The sequence below is a fragment of the Jatropha curcas genome, chromosome 8, assembly GCF_041381405.1.
Source record: "Jatropha curcas cultivar XTBG-Jc1 chromosome 8, XTBG_Jcur_1.0, whole genome shotgun sequence".
Taxonomy (NCBI): Eukaryota; Viridiplantae; Streptophyta; class Magnoliopsida; order Malpighiales; family Euphorbiaceae; genus Jatropha; species Jatropha curcas.
The window spans coordinates 3716516-3743009 of NC_143158.1; the positions used below are offsets into that span (position 1 = coordinate 3716516).

Sequence of the window (26494 nt, forward strand, 5' to 3'; positions counted from 1 at the left end):
GGTTTCAATTAAAATCCTCTCAATCAGAAAAACTTTCATAAATTTAGTGAATTAAAACATGATTAACCGTCGTGTAATTCGCACTGTTATTTCGGCCTATCAAACTTTCATAAATAAAAAAATTTACAGTAATTTTTTTTTTAAAAGTAAAAATCTATTGTCTGATTAAACTTAATTAAAAAATCCTAATAATGAGACCAGCAATTGTTTTTAATTAATTAAGCTAATTCTTACAGTTTGGCTCCTTGCTCTTTTAAAGGAAACAATAGAAGATTTGAACGACAGACAGGAAAAGAAAATAAAAATATCAAATAAGATGGGGTTAAACCATCAAAAACAGGTTAGGTAGTCACATTGAAGCAAAAGTGAAAGAAAAAATTCTTAAATTCTTAATAATATTAAAAGATTATATATATATATAAAATTCTAACTTTTTACCTAAAAAACTAGGATGCATCCTGAGTGGGCAAATGGGAAACTGAGTGTCATCAATTCTAATTTATAAATATATTATTTCCAGGTTGGTGTATATAAGCAAGCACATGGACCGCATGGACCGCTCTGCCAGTAGAGCAACCAAATTAATGATTAAAATAAACTATGCAGTAGAACCTGCAAGATTCTAGAAACCAGATACAGTACTGTACAATCACCTTATTATTGTTGCTAATCAAAATTCGAGTATATATTAGTTGAAATATATAAAAAAATGACTGTATTGATTGGGATGATAAACGACTTTTATCTCTGTAAAGGTGAAAATATAAATTTGATATTCAAGAAGTATATTTTATTGAAATGACTGAACCAGACAATAAATAACTGGCATATGCAAAGTGTATATAGATTTTTAAATAAAATCAAAAATTTATATGCGCTTTTAATGCAAAAATAATCGATTATTGAACTTATTTCAAACCGGTTACTGAATATATGCTACATGCATTAGAAACTGTCTCCTCTGACTTTGAAGACAATGGACGTAGACCTTGTATCTACTGTATAAATCTAAGTTTTATTGGAAAGCACCATCGATCACGTGAAGTTCATCTATGTTGTATTTATCGACCATGTTTGGGTAGAAATTTTGGGAGAAAAGTAAATATAAAAAATACTTTATGATATTAATATTAAACGCGTGAGAGGAAATTAAAAGAAAAAATATAAATAACTTTTATACCACTCAGGTGTAAAATAAAATTATAAGTTTAATGTCGACATTTTAAAAAATAAACATAATCAATAAGTGTATAATTATAATTTCAATTATTTTTCTGAAATTTGAGTGAAAATAAAATAGTATGTGAATTCGTTTCGTATTCTTCAATTTTTCATGCCCAGACAAAATAAAGAAAAGAAAAATTACTTATCTTACTTGTCCTTTTTCATTTATTTTCCACCAATCAGAATACACTGTTTTAAGGGAACACGCACGCTCAAACTTAAAATTTCTCTCGCTTACGATCGACGATGCATATTCACATTAATAAATAATAACAAAAAAGAAAATGAAAAACACATGTGAAAATTTCTGTCCACCTGTCTATATTAATGAATTCATATACTGCTGCTGAACAGTATAGTCTTAAAAATAATGTGTACATATGTTTCCATATCATAGGACGAGCAAAAGAAAATTCAAATATAATATAATTTCTTTTTCTTTTTAGATATTTTCCTATCATACTAAAGAAATTCACGTAATAATTTTATTTTCTTGGACTAAATGACAAGAGAGAAGCCAAAAACAATAATTAAGTTTATCATTTGGCGGAGACCATCAAGTGGGCTATGTATATATAAAGGGAAGAATGATGAGTTGCTTGTGGCTGTGTATGTCGGTAAAAAAACAGAGACAGAGAGAAAGAGAGAAATGGGGAGGAGTCCATGTTGCTCCAAGGAAGGACTGAACAGAGGAGCCTGGACAGCCTTGGAAGATAAAATTCTTACGTCTTACATTAAAGCCCATGGAGAAGGCAAATGGAGAAACCTCCCCAAAAGAGCTGGTAGATCGATACTTCACTTCTACTACCAAAATTGAGAAAGTTCTTTTCTTTTTCATTTTTACCCGAAATTCTTTTAGACAATGAAGTTATAACTTTTATAATGTTATTATACAAGACACTAGCTAGCTAGGTTACCGAATTCAGTAATAAGTTAACAAATATAATATACAGGTCTGAAGAGATGTGGCAAGAGTTGCAGACTTAGATGGCTAAATTATTTGAGACCAGACATCAAGAGAGGTAACATATCCCATGACGAAGAAGAGCTCATTGTTAGGCTCCATAAGCTTCTTGGTAACAGGTACTCTCTCTCTTCTTCTCTTGTATTTTTTGTTTTTCCATCCATTTCAGAATCACTGAGTCAAAACTTTTAAATTCTTATGTTCTAAATTTAAAATAATTCATCTTATTACAGATGGTCTCTAATTGCTGGAAGGCTACCTGGGCGAACAGACAATGAAATCAAGAACTATTGGAATACTACCCTGGGAAAGAAAGCAAATGCTCAATCTAATTCACCACAATTCAAACAAACTCCTTCTACCAAGAAAATGCTAGCCTATACTGAACCCAATAGTAGCACTAAACCGTCGAAATCACAAAAGCCAACGCAAGTTATTCACACGAAGGCTAATAGGTGCACCAAAGTCTTCATTCCATTACAATCTCCACCACCTCTGTTGCCTGAAATTCACAACACCACCCCTACAGCACTAAACCAACCACCGGAAAATCAAGATTTTGATTGTCCATCGCAATTAATCCAGTACTGTGGCAGCAATGAAGAGCATATTCAAAATTATGATTTAGATTTTATGAATATTGACCGCCATGATCAGTTTGAAGGAAGTGATAATAATGAAGATGTTGGGCTTGTGATGAATAATTATGGGCATGACTCTTTAAGTCATTATCAGTCTCTTCCTAGCTTGGAGGAGGAGCCGCGGCCGCCTACAATAAACGATGAGTGGGCCACCACTAGTGTTTGTCTTGGGGACGATGATAATATCAATTTGGACTTGGATTCTCTCGGCTTTTTGCTTGATTCTGAGGAATGGCCGTGAAGATTTTATATCAATAGTAATTAATGTTAACAATAGGAGAATAAAAAATGTTTGTCAATATAGTTGCATTAATTATTAGCGTTACGCAGTACTTTCCTTGTATAAATTTGGAAATACTGCACAATAAAATAAAAATATAAAATTATCTATTGGTTGTAGCTCAGTTGTTAACACAGGCTAGACATGTGAGAAGAGCTTTCAGGTTCATATGCACTAAACACAACTATAAAGAAGACCGAAGAATTTTAACTATGACTAAACTTTGAATTAGATTAGGCGGATATCTAGACCGGATGTATGGCCTACAAATCAATTCAATGAAATTACAATTTTTTATTGAAAGAATATATTTTTAACCGTACACCTGAAAAAAAAATAATGAAATCGAAACAATTTTTAAAAAATTTTTAATTTTATTTATAAATACATTGTGTCTAGGTAAGTATTATCTGCTATCCTATCGTGTGCGTTTTCGTTCTTGTAAAAGGAATCATACTGTTAAAAGATACTTATTTTAACCCACAGGGTATGACTGAAGTAATAATTGATAAGGCCAAAATATGGAGCAACTAAAAAGCTCCGTGATGGAGTGCGTGATACCATGAAAAAATAAAATATATTTTATCTATTTTATTTTGTTTACTTATTATTCTTTTTTAGAATGTTATAAAATATTTATAAAGTTTTTAAATTTATATATTTAAATAATTATTTTTTATATAATAATTTTTATAATTGTTCATTAAATGAATATCTTTTATTAATATTTTAATGAGCTAAGAATAAAAAAATAAAATAATTTTTATTAACTAAATTTTTAAAATATATATTTTATCAAATTATATAAATGAAATGAGATGAACAAATTATTTAATTTATTTTGTAAAAAATGGTAGGGTTGTGGACGGCCCATAGTTTTGTAGTAATAGGACGCAAAAAAGGAGTGAAAATTTCAAACTTCGTGATTCCAACGATGAAAGAAAATGTCAGTGTCCAAGTCCAAATCCAAAATGGACCTAGATTGAAACTAATAAATGAAAATCAATTTGATACTATTTATTGAATTGAATTTGAAAAAGTTTCGTTAAAATGTATTGAATTCCAAGATTAATTTAATCCTTACATCAAAATAATCACGTGGCTAGTGAGCGAAATCAGAAAAAATAGTTATGAAAATAAAAAAAAATTAAAATTTAGAGGGATAAAACTGAAAATTTCATTATTTTATAAGGTGAATTGCAGAAAAAATGTTAAAATTAGGGAGAACGGTGGCTACCCCTGGTCCGCTGTTGCATGTTGCCTGCATAAATAATAAGTGTTCATTTTATTTATGAATTATTTTATTTAATGAATTATTTGTGAAGTAAGATTTTACCAAATTAAGGAATTGCTCGTGTGTTTTTTTTATCGGCAAAAAAAAGAAAAATAATATAGTATATGTTTAAGGTAGTAGACATCGCATCAGAAACACTTCCAAAGGATTCGGACGGTCCTAATTCAGGATTTTATATTTGACTTCTAGCAGTGAGTATCACTTGGGTACAACCCCATCTTTATGGCGAGTGTCAGGTCCACAATTTTTAGTTTTTTTGTTGCTTTGCACAGTTGCACTGCATTGTAAATTTGAAATATATATATATAGGACAGATTAATAAAATCGCCACGTGATAGTCTTACATTTTATATGGACCCAAAGCTACAATACAAGTCGGATACACAACACGTGATGAATGGGACCGAAAATTACATAAATTCAATAATTGTACTTTTCTCAATAAAATTTTACGAATTATATTTATTAACATATTTTAATTTATGAAATTTTCTATACTTTAATTTATAAAATTAAATTAATTAAATACTTATTCAATAATTAAAAAGTTGAAAATTATTATATTTCGGCTTTTGAGATTCTTTTCATATAAATATATCCTTCTAGATTTATATATCCATGTGTTAATTTAGTTTTAGTCCAAGTTTGATTTCAAAAAAGAAAATGTTTTAGTACAAGTTTGATAATTAGTATTGACTTCGAAGGTAATTGACAGTTGGATATGTATCATGTTGCGTTAAGAATTTAAATTACCCGAAAAAATTTGAATCTAAAATACAAGTTAATCTCAAAATTAGTATTATCCTACTACTAGTTGATATTTCTATTTTTGGCCCGAGTATTTCCGTGTAAGTTTTAAAAGAAGACCAAGGGAGCTCCCTCAAAATAAAAAAAAAATAATAATAAGAGAGGGTTTTCGTCATTTATAGCTTTTTAATCGGCATAGATTGCTTATGGAAGTTCTAATTGGCTGCTAATTTTGTCAATTATGTTTTGTAGATTTTTCGTATTCATCGGTGGTTGATTTGTATTTATATTTTTTTTTTTTTGCAATTAGATTTTAAAAATTATTTTCGTATTCACCGGTGCGGTGGTTGAACTGATGAGCCAAATAGGCACTAAAATTCATGATATTTCTCTTTATTTAAATGTTTTTTCACAAATTGAATATTTGATTTACATGAATTACCTATTAAATTTTAAGGTGTCTTGCCACTTGAGTCATTCATCGTGGATAAATAAATAATTACTTATCTTGTAATAATATGAACTTTAATTTAAACACAACAATGAAATTATTTTTAGTGATGCTATGAGTTCGAATTCAAAATAATGCTAGTTTAAAAAAAAATCAAATATTTAAAATTTTTAAAAAGTTATTACTTAAAACGAATTTTTTCACAATTTCGAGATTTTTTATTGAAATGAAAAGTCAATACTAAAAAAAAAAAGAAAAAAAAAAAAAACCAAAAGTCATGGCCAAGAGGTATCCTAAAAAGAAATCTAAACATAGATCCTTTAGCCCCTACGATTTGCTGCCACGACTTTCTTCCTTTCTAACTACTACTAAGTAAGAGATTTCATGTGCTCTACGAAGACTCTCCAATACCTTATCTACAATCATAAATTAAATTCAGTTGGTGCAACTAAAAATATTATTGTTTTTTTGATTGAGAAATGAATAATAAATTGATAGAAATTTGTAACTGTTTTTAGAATATTAATTAATTATTTGACTTATTAGTTGAGTGGTCTCATATATAAAATATAGACTAATATTTTCTCATATACCTTAATTAATAATAAACAATATGCAGTTCGAAGTGTTGTTTACTGTAATGATATTAATATATATATATATATATATATATATATATATATATATATATATATATATATATATATATATATAACAAACATCTTTTCCCTAAAAAGTGCTAAGTAGAAGTGCTATGTAGTGTCATATAGGATTAAAAAAGTTGTAATGTCATGTAGGATTAGAAAAATTAAGTTATGCCGCATAAGATTCAATGTTTTAAAAATTTATAATTATGGCATATCAATTATTTTGTTTTAATTTTTATTGATTGAAATTAATTTGTAAAATAAATGCAAAGCATAAATACTAAGGCATAATAACCAATAATATAATAAGAAATAGTAGTCATTTAATTCAATACAATATTAAATAAACAATTAGCACAAAAATTGTCATTTCAAAATCATAAATCTTTATTTGACTATATAAAAATGTTTATTTGTAATATTAATATTAATATTATACATTATATATTTTTCAAAATTGGTTTATTATCATACTTAGAATTTATAAAATTTTTAACTATATTTATTAAATTAAATTTAAACATTGAAAATTCTAAAGTTATTTATCTACAAATTAATTTAATAAAAATTGAGATATAAAAATTTAAATTAAAAATTAAAAATCAATATTTATTAAATTATCTATGCATAGCACAAATATATAAGCATAGAATGAAATAGGATTGCGTCTATTAATTTTCTATTAGTTGTAATTAATTTACATAGATGATTATCACAATCAGTACCTAATAAATGATTATTTATTATCAATATATTTATCATCATTTGAAATTATTAATAATAAAAACTAACAATAAAAATTTGATTAAACAAAGATCTAAATGTTTTAATTTCAATTCAAGTCATTTAAAATTAATTTCAATGAATATTTTGCATAATAAATCGCTCAGTAAATGTGATGAATGATAATATATATATATATATATATATATATATATATATATATATTAAATATTATTTCTAAACAACTATAGCTAGAATATGTTTTTCACTATGAGAGTTCTATAATGCATTTTATTTTATTTTATTTTAAATTTTTAAATTGCAATTTACTAAGTAGTTTAAAAGTTGAGATATTTGTGATATAGTTTAAATTAGTAGAATTTATGTGAATTTTTAAAAAATATTAGTTGAATTTAATATGATTTGAATAATATATAAAAAATTTTAAATATAGCTTTGAAACTTATCACAATTAGAGTTTTATATTAAAAATGCATATAATATTTGTCTTAAATATACTTTAACAAGAAAGAAAAAAAAGGGAAAAAAAAAACATATTCTAGACAAATAGAGCAACAAATTCAAATAAAATTACACAATATATTATTATAATAAAAAAATCATTAATAATATTTATAATTAAGAAAATTTATAATTAATAAAAAATTATATATTAAAGCCATGCATAGCATGGGTATTAATGCTAGTTAAAAAAAAAGGAGGCGTTTTTACAGTAATGAAATTTTTTTCTTTGGTACTTTACATGTCAAAATATTTACGTTTCGGTTTGCGGCGAGTGTTTTTTTCCACAACGGTAATGACATTTTTAATTACTTAGATTGCAAATTACAAACATAACCCACGACCACAACTGAAAAGGATTGACGCACTCTATTAATTAGGATTTTAAAATTTAAAATCGGATTATTATATATTTTTTCACCAATAATATGTTTTTTTATGAATTGAAAGAGTGTTGTATTAGGTTCATTGTCTTAATCCGATTAAACACCAACTATCCATGTCAAAATTAAAGAATTCATAAATGGGAGAACAATTGTTATTTATGGTCTGACCTCGAAATTTGAAAAATAAGTTAATACAATATTTAAAAATGAAAATTAGCATGTAAGATAATCTTATTACTTTTTTTTTTCAAAATCTCTTTCAAAAAAGAAGAAAGAAAAGTACAAGATTTACTCGAGTTAGTGAGAATAAATATTCATTTTCCTTATTAATTAAATTAATTTCAGTATATATAAAAAAAATAAAAAATGCAACTTCAATATTGAAATGAAATAATAATTAATTTCAACCTAAGGAAAATTAAGTTTCTTTTTTATCATTATCAAAAAAAAAAAAAAGTTTCTTTTTTATTATTCAAAGTTCTTGTTTCCTTTTCTTTTTTTCTGACAACTTCTTAAAAAGTTCAATCCCACGTGTGAGCAGTGAGTTGAAAATTGAAATCTTTTCTAAAAATTAAGTGAAGAAAATAAAAAATATATGAAAAGTATATTAAGAAAAATATCATGATGGGAAATTGGAAACTTGCATTGAGGGTGATATGTGCGAAGAAAATAGTATATATTTATTATGTTCAGAAAAGCCAAAACAGTGTCGGCGCATGAGAAATTATTAGTAAAGCCAAAAAAAGAATTGTAACGTAATATTCCAAATGTAGGAACAATTAACGGTGAAAAGGAAATGGAAGGGAAGCACTGCCCAACATATATAAAGGGGTGATAAAATTCCCTCAATTATTATAAATAATTATCACTTATCCTCCTTAATTAGATTCTTCAACATATTATTTTTATTTTGGGTACATGTATTTTTTTTTTTTTGTGTTATAATAAGAAATGTCACTTGTAGAATTTTTTTTTCAATTTTTTATTATACATATTTATTTTACTTTTTTATTTATTAATATTTTTCACTATAATACTAAATAAATAAAGGTAAATTAGAAAAGAAGAATAAAGTTTTAAAATTATAAAAACAACACCTATTTTGAAAAAAGAAAAAAGAGAAAAAAACATTTTTTTTTTTGAGGGGAATACTAATTAATTTAAAATTTAATAATTAGAGAAACATAAATAAATAATCGGCCTTGCGAAAATTCAAATTGAATGAGCAATTGTTGTACAATTCTTTGAGGCGGCTTTGATTGGATGGTGAAAAAAAAAAAGTAAACATTGATACCGATCAAAGTTTAGCACGCTACCTATCTTGCTAACGAAGTAATTTCATTTAAGAGTAGATTATTATTTCATCCAGAGATTTAACTTTAATTATGATTTAGTCTCCGCTATTTTAATTAAATAATTATTTCAACCCATAATTTTAGATTTACTTAATTTTTTGGAGTAAAAAGTGTTACATTACCATTAAACGAGGGATTAAATGTGAAAAACTAAATAGTCAAGTATTACGACAAATTTAATATCAAAAATTGCAGTTTTTGCAAGAATTTTACAATTGCACCATTGCAGATGCCATCATAGTAATTTCTCTAAATAATAAGGGAGAAGTATAAATTTTAGTAAAATCTCAAGGACTTTTTAGCAGTTCATCCTCTATTTAAATTAAAATAAAAACAATTTTTAAATAACAATAATAAAAAAAGTCAAATTTTATTTTATGCGTCAATGAAGACTAATCCCCTTTTGTTATCAGTCTAATTATCATCCTTCAACACTCAACTTATGCATTCAGAAAGTATGTTATGATATTCACTCTATAAATCAAATTTTAATCATTGAAATGAGAAATATAATCACTTAATGCTGAGCCGACCATTACAATTATAAAGCAATTATCTATTTTTAATTTGTTAAAAAGAAAAATCATTGCAACAAACACTCAAATTTTTGTTTTTAATGATTTTTTAAGATTATTTTTTGTATATCGGTCATAATGACATTTGAATTTTTGATTAGCAGATAAAGTTTTTCTTCTAGCGTAGCAATCATGTTACAGAAAAGCAGGCGGCTCGTGGTCCCTAAATGTCCATGGGAGAATTGACTTTACACATGATTAATTGTACGTAATTAATACTCATTTAAGGCGTACAATGGACCTTGACTGTGTTTTCATTTTTCATTACAGCAAAACAGAAAATCAACGAGAAACAAACTAATTCAACGAGAAACAAACTAATATTACGAAATTATTCTGGATTTAATCATGACTTCAAAATAATGTCTTAGCTAAATCCAACTTTTCTTTCTCCTCCTCTTTTTTTTTTTTTTCTTTTTTTTTTTTAACATACATATATTTACATTCAATCAAAAGTAGCATTCAGATAACGACAATGTGTTAGTTGAGATGTTAGCGATCTCAATCTCTGCAAGGGTGAGAATATAAATTTGTCTCTGAAAAACGTATTTTCTTGTGAGAGCTAAAAATATTTACGCTCTATGACTCAAGGGTTATAAAAAAAAAAAAAATAGCAGCATTCAGATAAATTTTTTTTAATTAGAACCTGTCACGTAAAAATAAAATTATTAAATTATTGAATCAATACCTTTTGGTGTGTGTACTGTATTAAATTATTAATGCACTCAACTACTAAATTTAGCAAGCAATCTGTATTCATTTAATAATGAAAGCTCTTTCATGTAAAAGCCAAGAAGCCATTCATTTGAGCAATCTACATTCATTTAGTGGCATTTCTTTTTCTAGTTTTTGTTTTGAACTTTGCTTCCTTTCTCTAACCCAGAAATAATAATAATAATAATAATGAAAGGTTTATGACGTGTTACATTAGGAATATAGTTGATATAATATATCATTTAACGTAACTTTAATTTTTTTTTAATTATAAAATTACATTACATTATAATAAAATTATATTGTATATATGGTCGTTTGAGTTAATTAATAGTTTGTGATAATATTATTTATATATATTTTCATTATCATCAATTTGAGGATACAGTCGATTACTGTTGATTTAATCAATCGTGAATCTGTCAATATAATTATTGTTATTTTTAAAGTACAAAAAGGGGACCAAAGATCAAAAAGAAAAAAGCCAAAACAGATTAATTACTTTTTTTTTTCGCAAAATTCTTTGCTCAAAGCCTACGGCAAAGGGAACTGAATGGAAGTCCCATCGCACTCAACACCTCCATCATCATAGAATAGCAACGGAAGAAGCTCAACATATGGAGAAGGAAAACAAATGGGCATCACTTGCAAGTCAATCACAGTAAATAACGCATTGAGGTTTTCAACTCTCCATTATTATTATTATTATTATTATTATTATTATTATTATTTAAAAATGTTAATTATGTATATTTTAGATTTTTACCAATTTGCTATTATTGAGTACACATTTAATTATTGATGACTGGGCCTGCAAGAAACACAAAATAGCAAACAGTTGTAATGACATTTTACTATAACATTCTTTATGGGCCATGGGCCCGTAATCTTCTGGTATTGGACCCTTCTCCATATTAGGGGCCTTATATACGCGCGGAACAAGGAAGTTTTTCTGATTGATGTTTAACTAAGTAGTTTAGTTCTAGTGTATGGCTTCCCCATTGTATTAGAGATAGTTATAACATTAATATTTCACGTTTTTTTTTTTTTTTTTTTTTTTTTTTTTTTTTTTTTGAGACTTGTCCATTTGGATAAGTATTCTTCTCATAAATACATGATTAAATTTGTAAAAATTATTCATTGAATTTCGAACCCATCTTATTACTTCGATAATAAATTATTCAGTATTTAGACTTTAATATTAGTGTCATCGTTTTTTATGTTACTTAATTTTGTGAAAGAATTGAAATATTATCATGTCATGTGAAATTCTATTTTATATATTATCATTTATTTTTATTATTATACCAATTAAGTATGGTATGTTGTGTAGTCGATCTTTGTAAATTAATATATGCCAATTAAAATAATATTTGTAATTAAAAAAACAATAATTTTAATTAAAAGTTAAAATCAAAGAAAGGAGTGGAATGGTACGAAAATACTATAATTGTTTTTCAACTTCAAATAATAATAATAATACTTTTATCAAATGTATTTCACTTATCAAATTAATAAATCACAGTATTAATATTGAAAAATAATAGTTAAATTCTGTAGTATGAGTCATAAAATATATCTATACAACGATGAATATTATTCAATTAGGAAACTAATGATTACTATTTTATTAAGAATTTTAAGGGTAAAACTATAAAGCGATGTCGTTTAGCACCTAATCCAAACGCTCAAAGCGCGTGAGCGACTCTCTAGCGGACGGATGGACTCCACCGTTTGTTGGGGAATAGATTTCATATAATTTGCGTATCCGCACCCAGAAGGCACCCAAACTTACTTCCTCAATTCGTACTAATAACAAGTCATAACTTATTTCTCTCCTCGATTCACTAACAGAGTTTGATGATTTGACTTTCTCCCTCAACTCAGTCATGGCCATTCGGTTCAGATTCAGGAGCTCGCTGAATTTCGACTCGGTTGACATCGAAGGCCGACCTTCAATTTCAGTTGGTGATCTCAAAGCAAAAATCGTCCATGACAAGCACCTGCATATTAACCAGGATTTTGATCTTGTTTTCTCTGATGCCATAACTGGTCAAGGTCTGCCTCCTCCTTATGTTTCATGATTCGTTTTCACAAATATGAAATGCTAGTTGAATCAGGACCTCTATATTTCTTAATCTTGTTTTCTTTGAAATTGCTGGCTTCGAATTGGTTTTGGTGGCGTCAATTCAAAATATAGATTGTTTCCACGAACAATCATGAATTGGAATTGGATTTGATTCGTAGAGATAGATACAAATAAAGTTGTATGGAGCATATTTGAAATATTGCTATTTGATTTGTTTTTTCTTTCCTCCGATTTTCTTGCAAATATAATTGACTTCTATTATATTTTTAACCATGCATTTGTCGAATCTTGTTTATTACGTGTTGCAAAAGTATGATATATAGTATGTGTTAATTTTAAATTGTTGGCTGTAGTTATGAATTTTGGATTATTTGCAGAATATTACGATGAAAATTTTGAACTTCCAAGTGGTTCAAGTGTGATTATCAAGAGGGTGCCTGCAGGATCAGTGCGTTCAGATATGTAAGTTTATTATAATTTGAGGATAATTTGTCACCTGCAAAATGCTAGCTTAAAAGAAGACATGTGCCTTATCTTATATGATATTGCTACTTTACAGGGCACGTATTGAATCTTTTGAGAATCTTAGGATTAAAGAAGCAAATGTGGTTAAGACTTCTGTGCCGGTGGTATGTAGCCAATGTTATCTTTCATTGTGTTAATTGAGCAAATCCTTGAGATTGTGCTTGTTGTCCACTAAGTTAAACTCTCTATGTCCATGGAAATATGTAATGATTCCATGTTAGATTTATTTCAAGCATAAAAATATGAAATTAAATTGAATTTCATTTTTTAAGTTATGCCATTCCAAACATGAGAATTCTACATTTCTAGTTCCATTGTTCCGGAGGGGCTATTAGTATTTCCTAAATAACAATGTAGAGATGGGGCTTTAAGACTAAAAAATGTCGACTTACTTCAGCACATATGCATATATAAACAATTGCCTAATCATACAGCAACTACTTCATCAGGCTGACATTGCTGGTTCTTTGACATGCATCTTATTTTATATAATTTATATTTGTTATATAGTCGAACTTTTGTAAAGTTGATAATTGTTGTTGTAACCAAATCTGAATGGCTTTCATTTTGTTACAGAACGTGGAAATTGACAACTTTGATGATTTTGGGGTTGAATTGTGTCCAATTCCTGAGACAACTGCATCTGGTTCTGATCTTGATGTGGATAAGAAATTGTACTTCACAAAGGACGATACAGATAATGGAGTTCCAAGGTATTACACATTTGATGTCTGTTTTCTTCATTTTGTGCATAATTTGATTTATGGTTATCATGTGGCACATTTGGTGGACTGGTCATCGATTGCTTTCATTATTATATTTGGCTTTTTCTTTAGTTGTTTAGTTTTTGAGTCATTGATTCAGATGTTTCGAAACACCTACGGTAGAATGTCAGAAACTTGAAGCAAGTGAACTCAGTGAAGCGAATCCAGGAAGTATATATGCTTCATTCTATATTTCTATATGTGTTAAAATGGGTCCATCTTTATATTCACTATGATGTTGTTTCTTGTTAGGACCTTTAAATATTGGTGACAATGAGGATTCATCTCAGATAAAATCCAAGCCTATTGTTGATGTATTCACAAAACCAGAGAAGTAAGAATTGGCTGTTATTCCTATCTTTCTTTGCCATTACTCAATCTAAAAATCTAATTTGTTAATGCTTTATGACATTTGAAGGGTGGTTACTGCCAATCCTCAATCCATAGACAATGTTGATTTGCCAGCTGAGCTGAAATGCTCACTTTGTGACACATTTTTCAAGGAGGCCGTGATGATTCCTTGTTGCCAGCATAGTTTCTGTGAGAAATGTAAGTTCTTTTCCTTTGTGAATGGTGATAGTAAGCTAATGCTCGCCTTGTGAGATCCTAAATATGAATCATCATTTAAATCTTTTTCTCAATTCGTTTTTTTTCCTGTTTCTTCTCCCCCTGGGTTGAATTAAGTGCATGCAGATGTATAAAATTCATGCAATTTTCAAACTACCTGCTTTTTCATAATTTAAAGTTAATTGTTTGAGCCTGTTGGCAACATATAGGCACACTGTCCACACTTTCAAATGTCCATCGCATGACTCAAGTTTCGACACCTTTACGCTTAAGATTGCTGCCTGTTTGTTTCTGACGAAGTGTTCAATTTAATATGGAATTGGATGCAGGCATCGGTTTGGTGCTTATTGAGAAGGGAAGATGCCCCAAGTGTCTATCTACCAAATATGGAGCAGAAAATCTGCTGCCAAATGTTTCTCTTAGACAAGCAATCAAACATTTCCTTGAATCTCAACTTCCAATCAAAAGTTCAGATAATGCTTTTGGATATGCTCCAGGTAGGAAATTTCAGTTTCACATGCATTTACTTAAATCTTCCAACTTCCCATAAATCCTAGTCTTTTATGAGAAACTGTGGTAAAAATGGTGCATAATTGTTTGATCATCTAAAATCAGATGGAGAATCAGGAATTCAAGTGAAAGAAACATCATGTGCTGCAAGTATTCATCAAAATGAAGGAGAATCTACTCATTCTCCATGTACTACTGGAAGGGGTTCCAATCGAATTATTGCAAAACCTGTTGTTGGTAAATCATTTTTTTCACGCAAGTTAAAACAAATAGATGCAGAAAAGCCTGGCTCTAGACAACTTGTGGATTTGGCTAGAGGACCTGAGGACTTCGTTGCCGATTTCCAGGGAGAAAACCAGCCTATGCATGAAGGTGGTATTATATTAGACTTACTACTCCTAAACTGAATTCTTTAAGTTGTTTCATGCTGCGTGAATCTGATCTTTCTTCTACTATCTTCATTGCTTATTCCCTTCTAATATTTTTTTGCTTCTCTATGTCACTTCAGCTGTGTCCTCTATCAAGAAGGAAAGGGCATCATGGGTCAACAGTACAGGTAGATTTTACTTTTTCATGTGACCACTTGTTGGCAGCAGGCCTTTTTTTTTTTTTCTCCTTTCTGAAGAAAAATCACTTTTTTTATCTCTTGTCCTTGAATAATCCGAGTTAAATTATTAGGTCCTGAGAGGAGTTTTTTGGAGACAGGAAGGTACAGAAAGGTAATAAACTTTGGCTGCATTGTTGCATTCTTATGCTGAATGCTGTGCGTAGTAATTGGTGTAACCATCTTGGAATCTAATAATCTCTTGTTGACCTCAGGGGGACCGTACCTGTTACCTATGTGGATCTCCAGATCATTTTATAAGAAACTGTCCAGCTGCATCAACTACACGTCCTATGCTTCAGACTGGTAAAATAATCTCCATTTAAAGCTGTTCAGAATTTAACATCTAGTATGCTCATGCATCATTGTGATGAATTTAGATTTATATGAATTGTAGATGTGTTGTACGCATGATGTTGAATGCGCAACTTTATAGAGCAATTCTAGGCAAAATCAGCTTAGTTAGGAGAAACCCATCATGCTTCCTCAAAAAGATGTTGTCGCTAGTGAAATAGTTGCAAATGCTCAACAATTACTTTTACTCTTCCAAAATCAATATTTTGCTATAGATGAAGTTGGAATATATAAAATTTCTTAGGTTTGATTTATAAAATTAGTGAGTAGCTCATGCTTATTATGTAATTTTTTTGTGGATATCAGGAAATCCTGTATTTCCAGGAGCTATGCCTGGTTATTTATCACCTTACTGGAACGGGACTCCCTTCTCTCAAACCAGGCCCTTTATAAACCCATATGGCAATCCCTTCAGTGCGACCATGGTACAACCCTCAACTTTTCCTGCTCCGACTTTCATGGCTCCTATGTTTGGCAGCATGGCTCCCTATAGGTATGCCAAAGTTTCTAGTTATTTGATGATATTTCTTCTGATTGATATACATCCGTGAGTGTGCCAACTTCTACCCTATTGTTGTACATATAATGATTGACTCTAAGGCATCTTTCAGTGGTTTTACAAGGATGACAGGTGTGGCATCCCCAGTAGGGCCCAGTGCAGAATGGCGTCTAGGCCATTCAGATTGTGAGGAGCTTCAAGGTTATGAGAAGAGACAGAAGCTTTCAAACAAGGATTTGGGAAGGTAATAAATCAGGATTTGTGAAGCAACAAGCAAAATCAACAGATGATAGTTATTCTTACATTCTGCTTATGATCTGTTAATATTATGCCCCTCTAAATGCACTATACATTCCACTTCTGTTCATTTTTCTGGATTTCAGTGGGCTGTTAGGTCAGAAGCTGAGATAGCTCGATGATTATTGATATTGTTCATGATATTAAAGTCCTAGAAATTTCATTAAATATTTTACATTAGGATATGAGGCTTATGGAAATAAATCTCTCTTGTTCCTTTTTCATATTTGAGCGTGTTTAGATATTTTCCTGTTGAAACCTGTATTAAGTTTCCTCATTTCTAATGGATGCCTTTTGGCTTACCAGGGGACAATTTTCTGATGATGATGATGAAGATAACCGTTTTAACAAGAGGCATTCTTGTAACGAAGCAAAAAGGTCTCATGGCACCAAATCTCGCCATGATAGGGACGAAAGCATAGGACACTCTAAGGACAGGTTTGCTGAAAGGCCACGTTGGAAATGTCAGCACTCTAATCATTTTGAAGATGAACTAGAAAGATCGAGTTCAGAAGTAGAAGATATGCCAAGTATCTCCAGCAGGCACAGTGAAGAGCTGCAAAAGCGCCACCACTGGCACTCGAAGAAACATGACGGTTGTGATTCTAGTCATAGTCGCCGTCGAAGTAATAAATCAAGTGATGTTAAAAGGAAGAGAGTAGAGTCTGATGCCAAAAGAGATGAAAAGAAACATCATAGCCATTCGGAATCTGGTTTAGAACCAAGCTTATCAGGTGATCGCAAAACACAATTGAAGGAGAGAGATTCCAGTCACGGCTCAAGACATTCTAGGCACAATTCGAGGTCCAATGAGCCGAGTCATGAAAGGTGGCAGATGATAAGTGGATCAGATGAGGATAGTGAAGAAGACTATCATTACTATAAACAAAATAGACTTTACTAAAAGTGTCAACAGGACTGAAATTTGAGGTAAAAGTGTACAAGAAGTTGCGTATCTCAGCTTAGAGGATCCATCTGGTACCATTTCATTTCCTGTTTGGTAATTTGTATGAGTTAATTACTAGCATGATTTACCATCTCTTTTAATTGCGTAAGGTGATGGGGGGTTAGAATATTTATTTGGCTTGACATAGGCCTGTTCTGATCTAATCTGAATTCTTCTGTTGGTTTTGTTGACACAGATACTAGTTGAGTGGTCAGCTTTTGGACGTAGCTTCATGGGATAATTATTTTTGTGTAATATCTGCTTACTAACCCTGTTCATTTTTTTTAGCTTCAACCCGGGAGGCTTGCAAACAAATGTTTTGACTGGAGGAGCAATTGTTAATTTAATTTAGGGTTTGGATTTTTCAGACACTGTTGTGTTGGAGCTGGTGAAGGTATGTTTTTCCATTCTTTTACAACCTAACTATAATAGTAATGACCACAAGCCCTTGTGGAATTACTTTCGTATTTTTTGTTCTCTGTTGGAACCCTTCGTTCTATTTGGAGCGAGCAAACATTCACCCCCTTTAAGGTGAATGTACCCCTCCAAACTCTTCCATTTCCCTGAAAACAGTGAAAAGAGAGACACATATGGGTTTAAAAAAATGCTTTGGCTTTCACAAAGTTTTTGTTCTTTTAAATAGCGTTTCCTTTTCTTTTCTTTTTCCCTTAAATAAACACCTTTACACTGCATTTTACCAAGTCCTTATAGCTTGGATAAATCCAACAGTTGCTAAACATTTTTCACTAAATACTTTTATAATTGCTAAATTCGGTTTCTCTCTTGAAAAATATCTGCACGTATTTTTATAATAGCAAGTTCCCAAATCGGAAGAGGTGAAACTCAAAAAAAAAAAAAAAGTTATATTTTTTTTAACTTTACTCTTTCTCCTCCTATCCTTACAAGTGTATCATCATTATTTGTTTCAGGTAATAGGAATTTTTTTTTTTTTTTTTTTAAATGTGAGAGAAAGGTATGGTATTTGGAGATTTAAAATACGAAGATTATGAAAATATCTTTTTCGTTTCATACCCCTCCTTTTATTGTAACTGCTCTTTAAGCAGATTTCCATTGAATAGAACGTATCCACGGTTTAGAGAGAGAGAGAGAGGGGGGTGGGGAGGAAGAAATCTAATTATTTGGGATTTAAAGTATGAGTTAATTTTTTTAGTATTTGATGATATTAGGGTTTGGAGCTTTGAGCTTGAATTTAGTTTATTTTAGTTTTAGTTAAATAATAAGTTAATATGCACTTAATAATTTACTATTTTAAGAAATTTTAAATTTTATAATGGGCTTTGGTGGTATAGAGTACCCGCATCTTTAAACACATCTAACCCAAACCCGTGGTGGGTAATTTATTTGATATCATATTATCCTAAACTCATTTAATCAATATCCAAATCTACTTTAAATGGACTTCCATGAAAGTCGCCCACTTCCATGATTCTATCCCAGGTCAGAAGTTTGATTTGCCCCCTTTTTATTTTTTTTGGGTTTTTTTGGCTACATAACCCAGTTACTTGCTTAAAAAAAAAGATCAAAAAGCCTGCGTATTGGGTTGATTAGCTCTTGTGGAACTGCGAGAGGTGCATTTTGTACCTTTTTCTAATTTTATTTTCATTGATATTTTTTAATTGTTGAATTAAACTATTACTAGATATATTCTTATTTCTAGATTTTTTTTTTTAATTATTAGTTTGATCATCTAGTGGTTAATTACCTATTTTATAATATTGGAGATCCAATTTAAATTTTGACTTTTTTATTTTCTTAAATATATAAGTATTTTTGGTGTACTAGAAAACACATTAGGTTTAACCTAATGGTTTAAAGGGGGGTGGGGTTTCTTACTACCTTATTTAACGTACTTTGAGGGTCAATCACAAATGATGATTTTTTTTTCCCTTGATTTATGAAGCTAAAAAGGAGAGGAAAGAAAGTAGTGAGATGTTATCGATTTCTTTTTTATAGTTATTTTCTACTTGTATGTTTGGATATAATATAATGAATTTATAATAAATAAATTTATTTTCTTTGTTTTGAAAAGGTAAAATTTTAGAGAGAATAAAATGTTATTATTGGAAATGGAATTATGTCTTTCATTTATTTTTAAACAATGAATTCTGACCTTGGCGTACGTCTTTCATTATCCCCACATGGTGAAAGTTGCCTAGGGGAGGTCTGGTCTGTCTATATTTTTATGCCCTTGCCCTTTTAATAATTGATATTAATACTTTGTCACATGAAAAATAGTGAATTATACTTGCGGGATTTTTTCTTGGGTATATTTATGATTTTCTTCATTCCCAACAAGACTTTAGTATGAAACCTCAGGGAGGAAGAATGGTGATAGGAGTGGGCTTGGCTGTCTGAGCCAGTGGGTTTTAAATTTAAGGACTATTGACATTTCAACCTAGAATCTGGCTGAGATACTTTGAGCTCATGCTCTTGCTTATTTTTGAATCAATTAAAAACATATTTCATATAACATATACTACAAAGTATTTTTAAATACTTATAAATTAATTAGAGTTTAATATGATAAATATAGTACAATAAATTGTGTATATTGTATAAATAATTTCTTATCTTAAGACATATTCGGGACTGCCCATCTGAAGCTGTATGGATTTTTTCCCTTTGCCCGAGGATTTGACGTTTTGATCTGGAGCGTTGGTTGAACACTTTAATTTCAAATATCAGACCCATAGCCTGAGTCAAGATAGATGTTATTACTGTTTTGGAAATGCTAGTTTCCACTCAAACAAGAGAACATCACTGTTGTTTTTTTTTTTTTTTTTTTTTTTAATGAAAGACACTAGTTTTTTCAATTTTTTATTTTTACTATTTTAATTTATTAGTGTGTAGCATGAATAATAATTAGTAGTATTTTTAAACATGACGAAATGAGTTTAATAGAACGTCCTGAGTTTATTTAAAAATTGTAAAATAAATAAAAAAATTTGGCAAATTGGCTACTGTTGCTAAAAACAGCTAACAGACAAAATAACGCTTGGACCTAACAGTATAATGGAACGATAATTGAGGGATCAAATAATTAAAATTTGAAAACTAAAAGTCTGTAATAGTGTGTTTGAACAAATCTTATGGACTAAATAGTAATTACCTGTTTTTATAATAATAATAATAATAATAATTGATAGTGTTCATGATATCCGTTGAAGCATAAAAGCTTCAAAAGGAAATGATTATGAAGGAAAAGAAAGAATTTATCTATTGCAATATATGAACATTAATTAAAAGACCTTATCGATTGAGGAGTATGGATAATGCCAAGGACAGGACTATCCATCCCAACACGAAGTATCCAACAAATCTTGTAGGTCCCACGTCTTCTGGTTCCTGTCGAAAGAGTCCACTTGATCTCAAAACACTTTATCAATTTACAATCATAACTATTTGTAGTCATCATAGAAACAAGTCTACGTTTGTAAGAGGAAGGGAATTTATAGTTATTGTTTTCCAATTTAAACTCTTAATTTGACTTGATAACGAAACAATTGTTGAGAATTCTGATACACTACTATGGCGAGACAGTGCACAAATAACATGACTGATAGGAGAATGAATAAATATTTAGATAAAAGAGCAATGGAAACCTGTGGTGGAGGAGGCTCCGTTGGAGTTCTTGATTTGTCAGTTTCGAAAGGCCACGCATATCTATCTGGATTCTCACTCCTGCCTAAGCTCCAATCATACATTCTCCTTTCTTCTGGTGATGATAATATTGAGTACGTTTCCTACATAAATTACAGTTACTAATTGATAAAATCTCTTTTTGAAAAGGAAGAAAAATAATGAGAATGGAGCTGAGGTAGTACTTTTAGTTGTTCCATCTTCTCCCTGACTTCTTCTTCATCTAGTCCTTGATTCAGCAATTCTTCAACCTTGTTCTTGTATGCAACTGTAACCTGTTCAATAAAGAAGCATTTTTAATAATTAAGTAAACATGTTGAACTATAAAAACAATGTAATTTATTGTTTGAGACCTGCTCGTATGAACATCCTCTTTGAACCCCAAGTCTTCCGTAGTAATCTACGTCTGTAATCGCTGCATTCTAAACCAAAACCTCATCAAATGCAAATTCATGAGTAAACTACTAATTAATTGGTCAGAAACAATTACGTATTCCTCGAAGAGCCCTTTCCACATTAAGAGCAGAAATCAGAGACGGAGGTCCTTCTGGAGCTTCAATGGAAGTCTCTGTCTCTGATTCTTCTACCACCGTCGCTGCTGTTTCTGTTGATCCATCGCTGGAACTTCTAATAACAAATTTTCGTGGTCTTGCTGCAAAAGTGACAGAATTTGTGAATATGGTGGCGTTCTTTGTGGTTGGAATGGGAAAACTTTGCCGGGTAATGTACACTGTTGCTGTGGTGGAGGACGCAGCCATGGTTTGACGGCCCTTATTGTGTTAATACTATGGATGAGCGTTTGACGCTTTATTTGGGTGCCCGGGTTACATTGAGAAAGATAAGCTATTATGTGGAACCACATATTATTATTTGTTAAGTTTGAGTAAAATAAAGTGCAACAACATACTACCAAGGTCGTTGTAGTATAGTGGTAAGTATTCCCGCCTGTCACGCGGGTGACCCGGGTTCGATCCCCGGCAACGGCGAATCTTTTTTAATCTTATCTATTTGGGCCCTTCTTCCCAAAACGACGTCGCTAAATAAATTTTCTTATTTTCTCGTAGACGTCGGTTTACTGACTCGAAAGGATCAGGTTTTAGTGCCGTCGTCTAGTCTGCGAGACTCTGACTATGCACGCTCATCGGAGACTCAATTACCTTTGTCGTTAACTAATTAATGTGTTTTAGAAGGGAAAGACAAGCTGCTGAAGGATATGGCAATGGGAAGGAATGCACAATTGAGTTCCGAAATTGACCCAGGACCGAGTGGAGAATCGGGCACAACTACCTCCTCCTCCAGCAGTAATGAACCGCGGCGGTTCCCTCCGGCGGCTCAGCCGGAGATCATGAGAGCTGCCGAAAAGGACGACCAATATGCCTCTTTCGTTTACGATGCCTGCCGCGACGCTTTACGCCATTTATTCGGTCCTTCTTCTTTATCATTTACCTCCTCCAGTTCGACTAGTTTTTTTCTCATTTATTGGAAATTTATTCCTCTTCTTTCGCGTGTATAGGTACAAGAGTTGCTGTCGCTTATCAGAGTGAGGTTTGTTGTTAATATCCAGATTTTGATAATCTACAGTTGAAGAGACCCTTTTTCATGAGTCGGATGATGATATTAGCTTAGAATTTGGTACTGTTGTTATTCATTTTCGCAGACGAAACTGCTGGGACAAATGCTTTATTATGTATTAACAACAGGTTCTGGGCAGCAAACGCTTGGGGAAGAATACTGTGACATTAATCAGGTTTTTATACTTCTATTCGTTTTAGCTTATTATTGTTTGCAAGTCAAAAATGGAAATCATCATAAAAGATAAGCCTGTTTTTGTAGAAGTTTATATTTCTGAATTTTCTGTTTGACACTGATTATAGCATGACAAAAGAAAGCTCCTTCACCAGGATACCATCCGTGACCTATAAATATTAGCATCTTGTTCCGCAAAATTTAAGAGTAATTAATGGAAGGTTAGTGCTTTTCTATTAACATTTGTTTGCTTATATTAATGATTGTTCTACTAGGTTGCAGGGTCACATGGACTACCTCCAACACCTGCAAGGCGTGCTCTTTTCATTTTATATCATACTGCTGTTCCTTACATTGCAGAAAGAATTAGGTTAAATACTGCGTCCTGTTCTACTTTGTTTGAACTTTGGATATTTACTTCTAAAGCTTTTATTATATGTTGTTTATAGTTGTGAGGCTTTATCAGAGTTTTTCTTTTCTGCAGCTCAAGAGTTGCTTCACGTGGCATAACTCTTGCCGATTCATTGGCTGATGACCCCTACAGCAACTTTGCATCAGATAGCTCTCAGATTCATTCTTCTGTAATGATTGACCTTCCATCTTCCTCCACATCAGGGGCGTCGGTTTCTTTCCTATCAAGGCTGAAGCAGAAGTTCAATGGACTCTGGTTGCATGTAGTTCACCTGTGGCCCTCGGTATTTTTATGCAAGTCTCAGATATTATGTTCTTTTGTTTTTTCACCTGCAGTAATATATATGTAATTTTGCAATGAACTCTTTTATTTTTCTCTTTTCTCCGTTGTAATTTGTTTTCTTAATCTTTGCTTGAACAAACCCTCGATCAATATCTTTGTTTTGCTCTTGGTGCTTTTGCATTACAATTATGTGGCTTGAACACCGATTGTTCAATGAACCCCTTGTATAACTCATAAGCTTAATTAAGATTTCTTATCTTTGTTGCATTCAGATGCTCCCTATAGCCCGTGAAGTGTTGCAATTGATTCTTCGCACCAACCTCATGTTTTTCTATTTCGAAGGTGATTCCATGTGTCAGTGATTGTATATTGCATTGAAGATTTTAAATGAATAATTGAATAAAACAAAAGTCCCTCATGATGATCTTTCGTTCTGCAGGGCTATATTACCATATATCAAAACGTGCAGCTGGCATTCGTTATATTTTCATTGGAAAGCCATCAAATCAAAGGCCAAGGTTTTTTTTTTCCTCATTCTAAACATAAGATGGACTTGTTTCGTTTGTGGTCATTTGCAGCTGATTATGATTTTCTTTGAGATATCCTCGTTAGCATCTGCGAATTGGCTGTTGTTGCAGATACCAAATACTGGGAGTATTTCTTCTAATTCAGCTATGTATCATTGCTGCTGAAGGCCTGCGGCGTAGCAATATAACTTCTATTGCAAGTTCAGTTCAGCAAACTTCCTTGGAGCCCCATCAAACTGCAGGTTGGCAAACATATTTGACAAGAGACCTGATAGTATAGTTTATAATGACTCTGGCTGCTAGCTCAATGTTTTGCCCTTTTGTATCTTGTGCTAAATATTAAGGCATTTGTTATAGTTCCATTAGAGAAGATTTTCAGAGGAAGAATTGGGGAAGGCCATTAGATGTCTTCCCTGATATGCATAAAATTAAACCTATTATTTCGATAGCTGAAATTGCTCATATATTGGTTACCCTTTCTGCCATTGTCATGGTATATGGTTAAGCAGGAGAGACATGATAACTGAAGGGTACAACCACAAAAGACGCTAAAGGGACATTGTTCTTGTTTCTGTTACAACTTAGTTTTTGTAGTTAAGTGCCAATAATAGGTGAAATAACCTAAGATGTCATGGAGCTTTCATCAAAGATACATCTCTAATATTGAGAAAGTCCCCGCTAGGAGTACTTCCCCCTTAAGGGCCTGAGGCAGCACAAGCAAGATTAGGCCCATTCTAGTGGGCTAGTGACACCTGTGCTCTAGCCAAAAAAGATGCATCTTTAATTTCTTGATATGTAATCTTTTGCTAATCTAAATTAATAGAAGTCCTCTTTTCTTGTTTTATAGGACGAGGATTGCCCGTCTTAAATGAAGAAGGTAGTTTGATTCCTATGGAAGCTGGCAGAGGAGGTTGGGTCTCAGATTCTGCATCAACTTCTGAGGTAAATTTTCAATTTTCAACTGGTGCTGGATATTATTCTCCTGTTATGTCTGTCTGTTTTGTTAACTTAAAAAGTTTCTCAGTGCTAATTTTGCTACCATTTTGTGTTTGATCAGTCTAACATGATAAGTGGGGCGAGCAAATGCACACTCTGCTTGAGTAATCGGCAGTACCCAACTGCTACAGCTTGTGGTCATGTTTTCTGCTGGTTCTCTCCTAATCTCTCTCAATTTTTTTTTTTCAAAACTCTGCTTCTTGTTTGTAGGAGGTAACTGGTTTTTCCCATCTAATTCAGTATGGTCTCATTTTATAGGAATTGCATAATGGAATGGTGTAATGAAAAGCCTGAGTGCCCTCTCTGCCGTACTCCTATAACTCATTCAAGCTTAGTTTGTTTATATCATTCAGACTTTTAGCTTTGATAAAGATGGAGTTTGCCTCTGCAAACCGACATAGAGAACATAATTGAAAGTTTCTTCTGATTGATGATGCAAAAGATTTAGTGAAGTCTGAGAATAAAGGGTAAGAAGGCCAATTCTCTCTGATGGTGACTCTAGGAATAGTTACTATTTTGAGGGTGAGTTTTCATTTCCCTGCTGAATTAAGATGTACTTCTCTAGACTCTGGTGGAAGAATGGCTGCAGAAAACTACAGGTTGTTGTAATGCAATGAGATAATAAATTCAGTGTATTTTAAATCCACATACTCAGTATTTGCTTACGAGCAGAGGCAAACCATGCAAGTATTTGATAGCTCAGAACAGGTTGAACCAGCTTGATCAAAACCACACAAAGCAATGGTTTTAACTACTACTACTGTTATATCCTGTTGTGTATAAAGTAAAAACCATGTTACTTGCTGTTGAATGATGCTGAATTAGATATTGCAAATGACAAATCAATGGCAGGACAAGAAATTAAGGCTTGCATTGGCTAATTTTGCCCTTTTTCTTACTCTTTTGCCATTATATTTAGAATTGCCAAAAAAATGAATATTTACGACTTCATTTGTTTGTGTTTTGGTTACGACTTCATTTGTTTTTATAATTGTAAGTAGTTTGGGAAACATGAAAATTTAAGGCCTCGCAGGATAAATTTCAAGCGATTCATATTCTTTGTTTGCTTAATATTAAAAATTAGTTAAAATATCACCAATAAAGTATTGGTCGGTAGTAAGTAATTTTAATTATGTTTGCTTGATATTAAAGATATTATTAATAAAGTATTAGTTATAATGGTAAGCGATTTT

The 26494-nt window shown here is 31.2% G+C and overlaps 4 protein-coding genes and 1 non-coding gene across 8 annotated transcripts; 4 read left to right on the forward strand and 1 right to left on the reverse strand.

Annotated features, from left to right (window-relative positions):
• Positions 1-1839: 1839 nt before the first annotated feature.
• On the forward strand, positions 1840-3233 carry LOC105638090 (myb-related protein 308-like; the record flags this gene model as incomplete). The annotated part of the gene is given in 7 exon segments (NM_001306036.1): positions 1840-2006; positions 2178-2307; positions 2422-2738; positions 2740-2747; positions 2750-2795; positions 2798-2804; positions 2806-3233. Coding segments are annotated over 7 exon segments (906 nt in total). The 3' UTR covers positions 3071-3233.
• Positions 3234-12295: 9062 nt separating this feature from the next.
• On the forward strand, positions 12296-19766 carry LOC105638091 (uncharacterized). 3 transcript variants are annotated; one of them, XM_012221820.4, is made up of 15 exons: positions 12296-12581; positions 12990-13074; positions 13172-13241; positions 13714-13850; positions 14002-14072; positions 14154-14235; positions 14320-14450; positions 14798-14965; positions 15084-15350; positions 15487-15534; positions 15657-15697; positions 15798-15888; positions 16243-16429; positions 16548-16679; positions 17039-19766. In XM_012221820.4, the coding sequence occupies exons 1-15, from the start codon at positions 12413-12415 to the stop codon at positions 17634-17636; spliced, it is 2277 nt and encodes a 758-aa protein (XP_012077210.1). In that variant the 5' UTR covers positions 12296-12412; the 3' UTR covers positions 17637-19766. The 3 variants fall into 3 exon arrangements, with proteins under 3 accessions (XP_012077210.1, XP_020536521.1, XP_089580880.1); XM_020680862.3 differs by having other exon boundaries at positions 16560-16679; XM_089724754.1 differs by having other exon boundaries at positions 15684-15697.
• A 1020-nt stretch (positions 19767-20786) lies between these two features.
• On the reverse strand, positions 20787-22167 carry NDHU (Chaperone DnaJ-domain superfamily protein). The gene is made up of 5 exons (XM_012221821.4): positions 21829-22167; positions 21692-21753; positions 21524-21613; positions 21302-21442; positions 20787-21044 (listed from the first exon to the last, which is right to left on the reverse strand). The coding sequence occupies exons 1-5, from the start codon at positions 22094-22096 to the stop codon at positions 20949-20951; spliced, it is 657 nt and encodes a 218-aa protein (XP_012077211.1). The 5' UTR covers positions 22097-22167; the 3' UTR covers positions 20787-20948.
• An 85-nt stretch (positions 22168-22252) lies between these two features.
• Positions 22253-22324, forward strand: TRNAD-GUC (transfer RNA aspartic acid (anticodon GUC)). Its single transcript has one exon. It is a non-coding gene; the product is annotated as a tRNA-Asp (tRNA).
• A 63-nt stretch (positions 22325-22387) lies between these two features.
• On the forward strand, positions 22388-26182 carry PEX10 (peroxin 10). Of its 2 annotated transcripts, none has more exons than XM_012221823.4 (11): positions 22388-22762; positions 22852-22883; positions 22996-23085; positions 23360-23454; positions 23569-23758; positions 24051-24120; positions 24218-24296; positions 24417-24547; positions 25153-25247; positions 25363-25454; positions 25560-26182. In XM_012221823.4, the coding sequence occupies exons 1-11, from the start codon at positions 22552-22554 to the stop codon at positions 25660-25662; spliced, it is 1188 nt and encodes a 395-aa protein (XP_012077213.1). In that variant the 5' UTR covers positions 22388-22551; the 3' UTR covers positions 25663-26182. The 2 variants fall into 2 exon arrangements, with proteins under 2 accessions (XP_012077213.1, XP_012077212.1); XM_012221822.4 differs by having other exon boundaries at positions 22391-22762; positions 23569-23779.
• Positions 26183-26494: the final 312 nt, after the last annotated feature.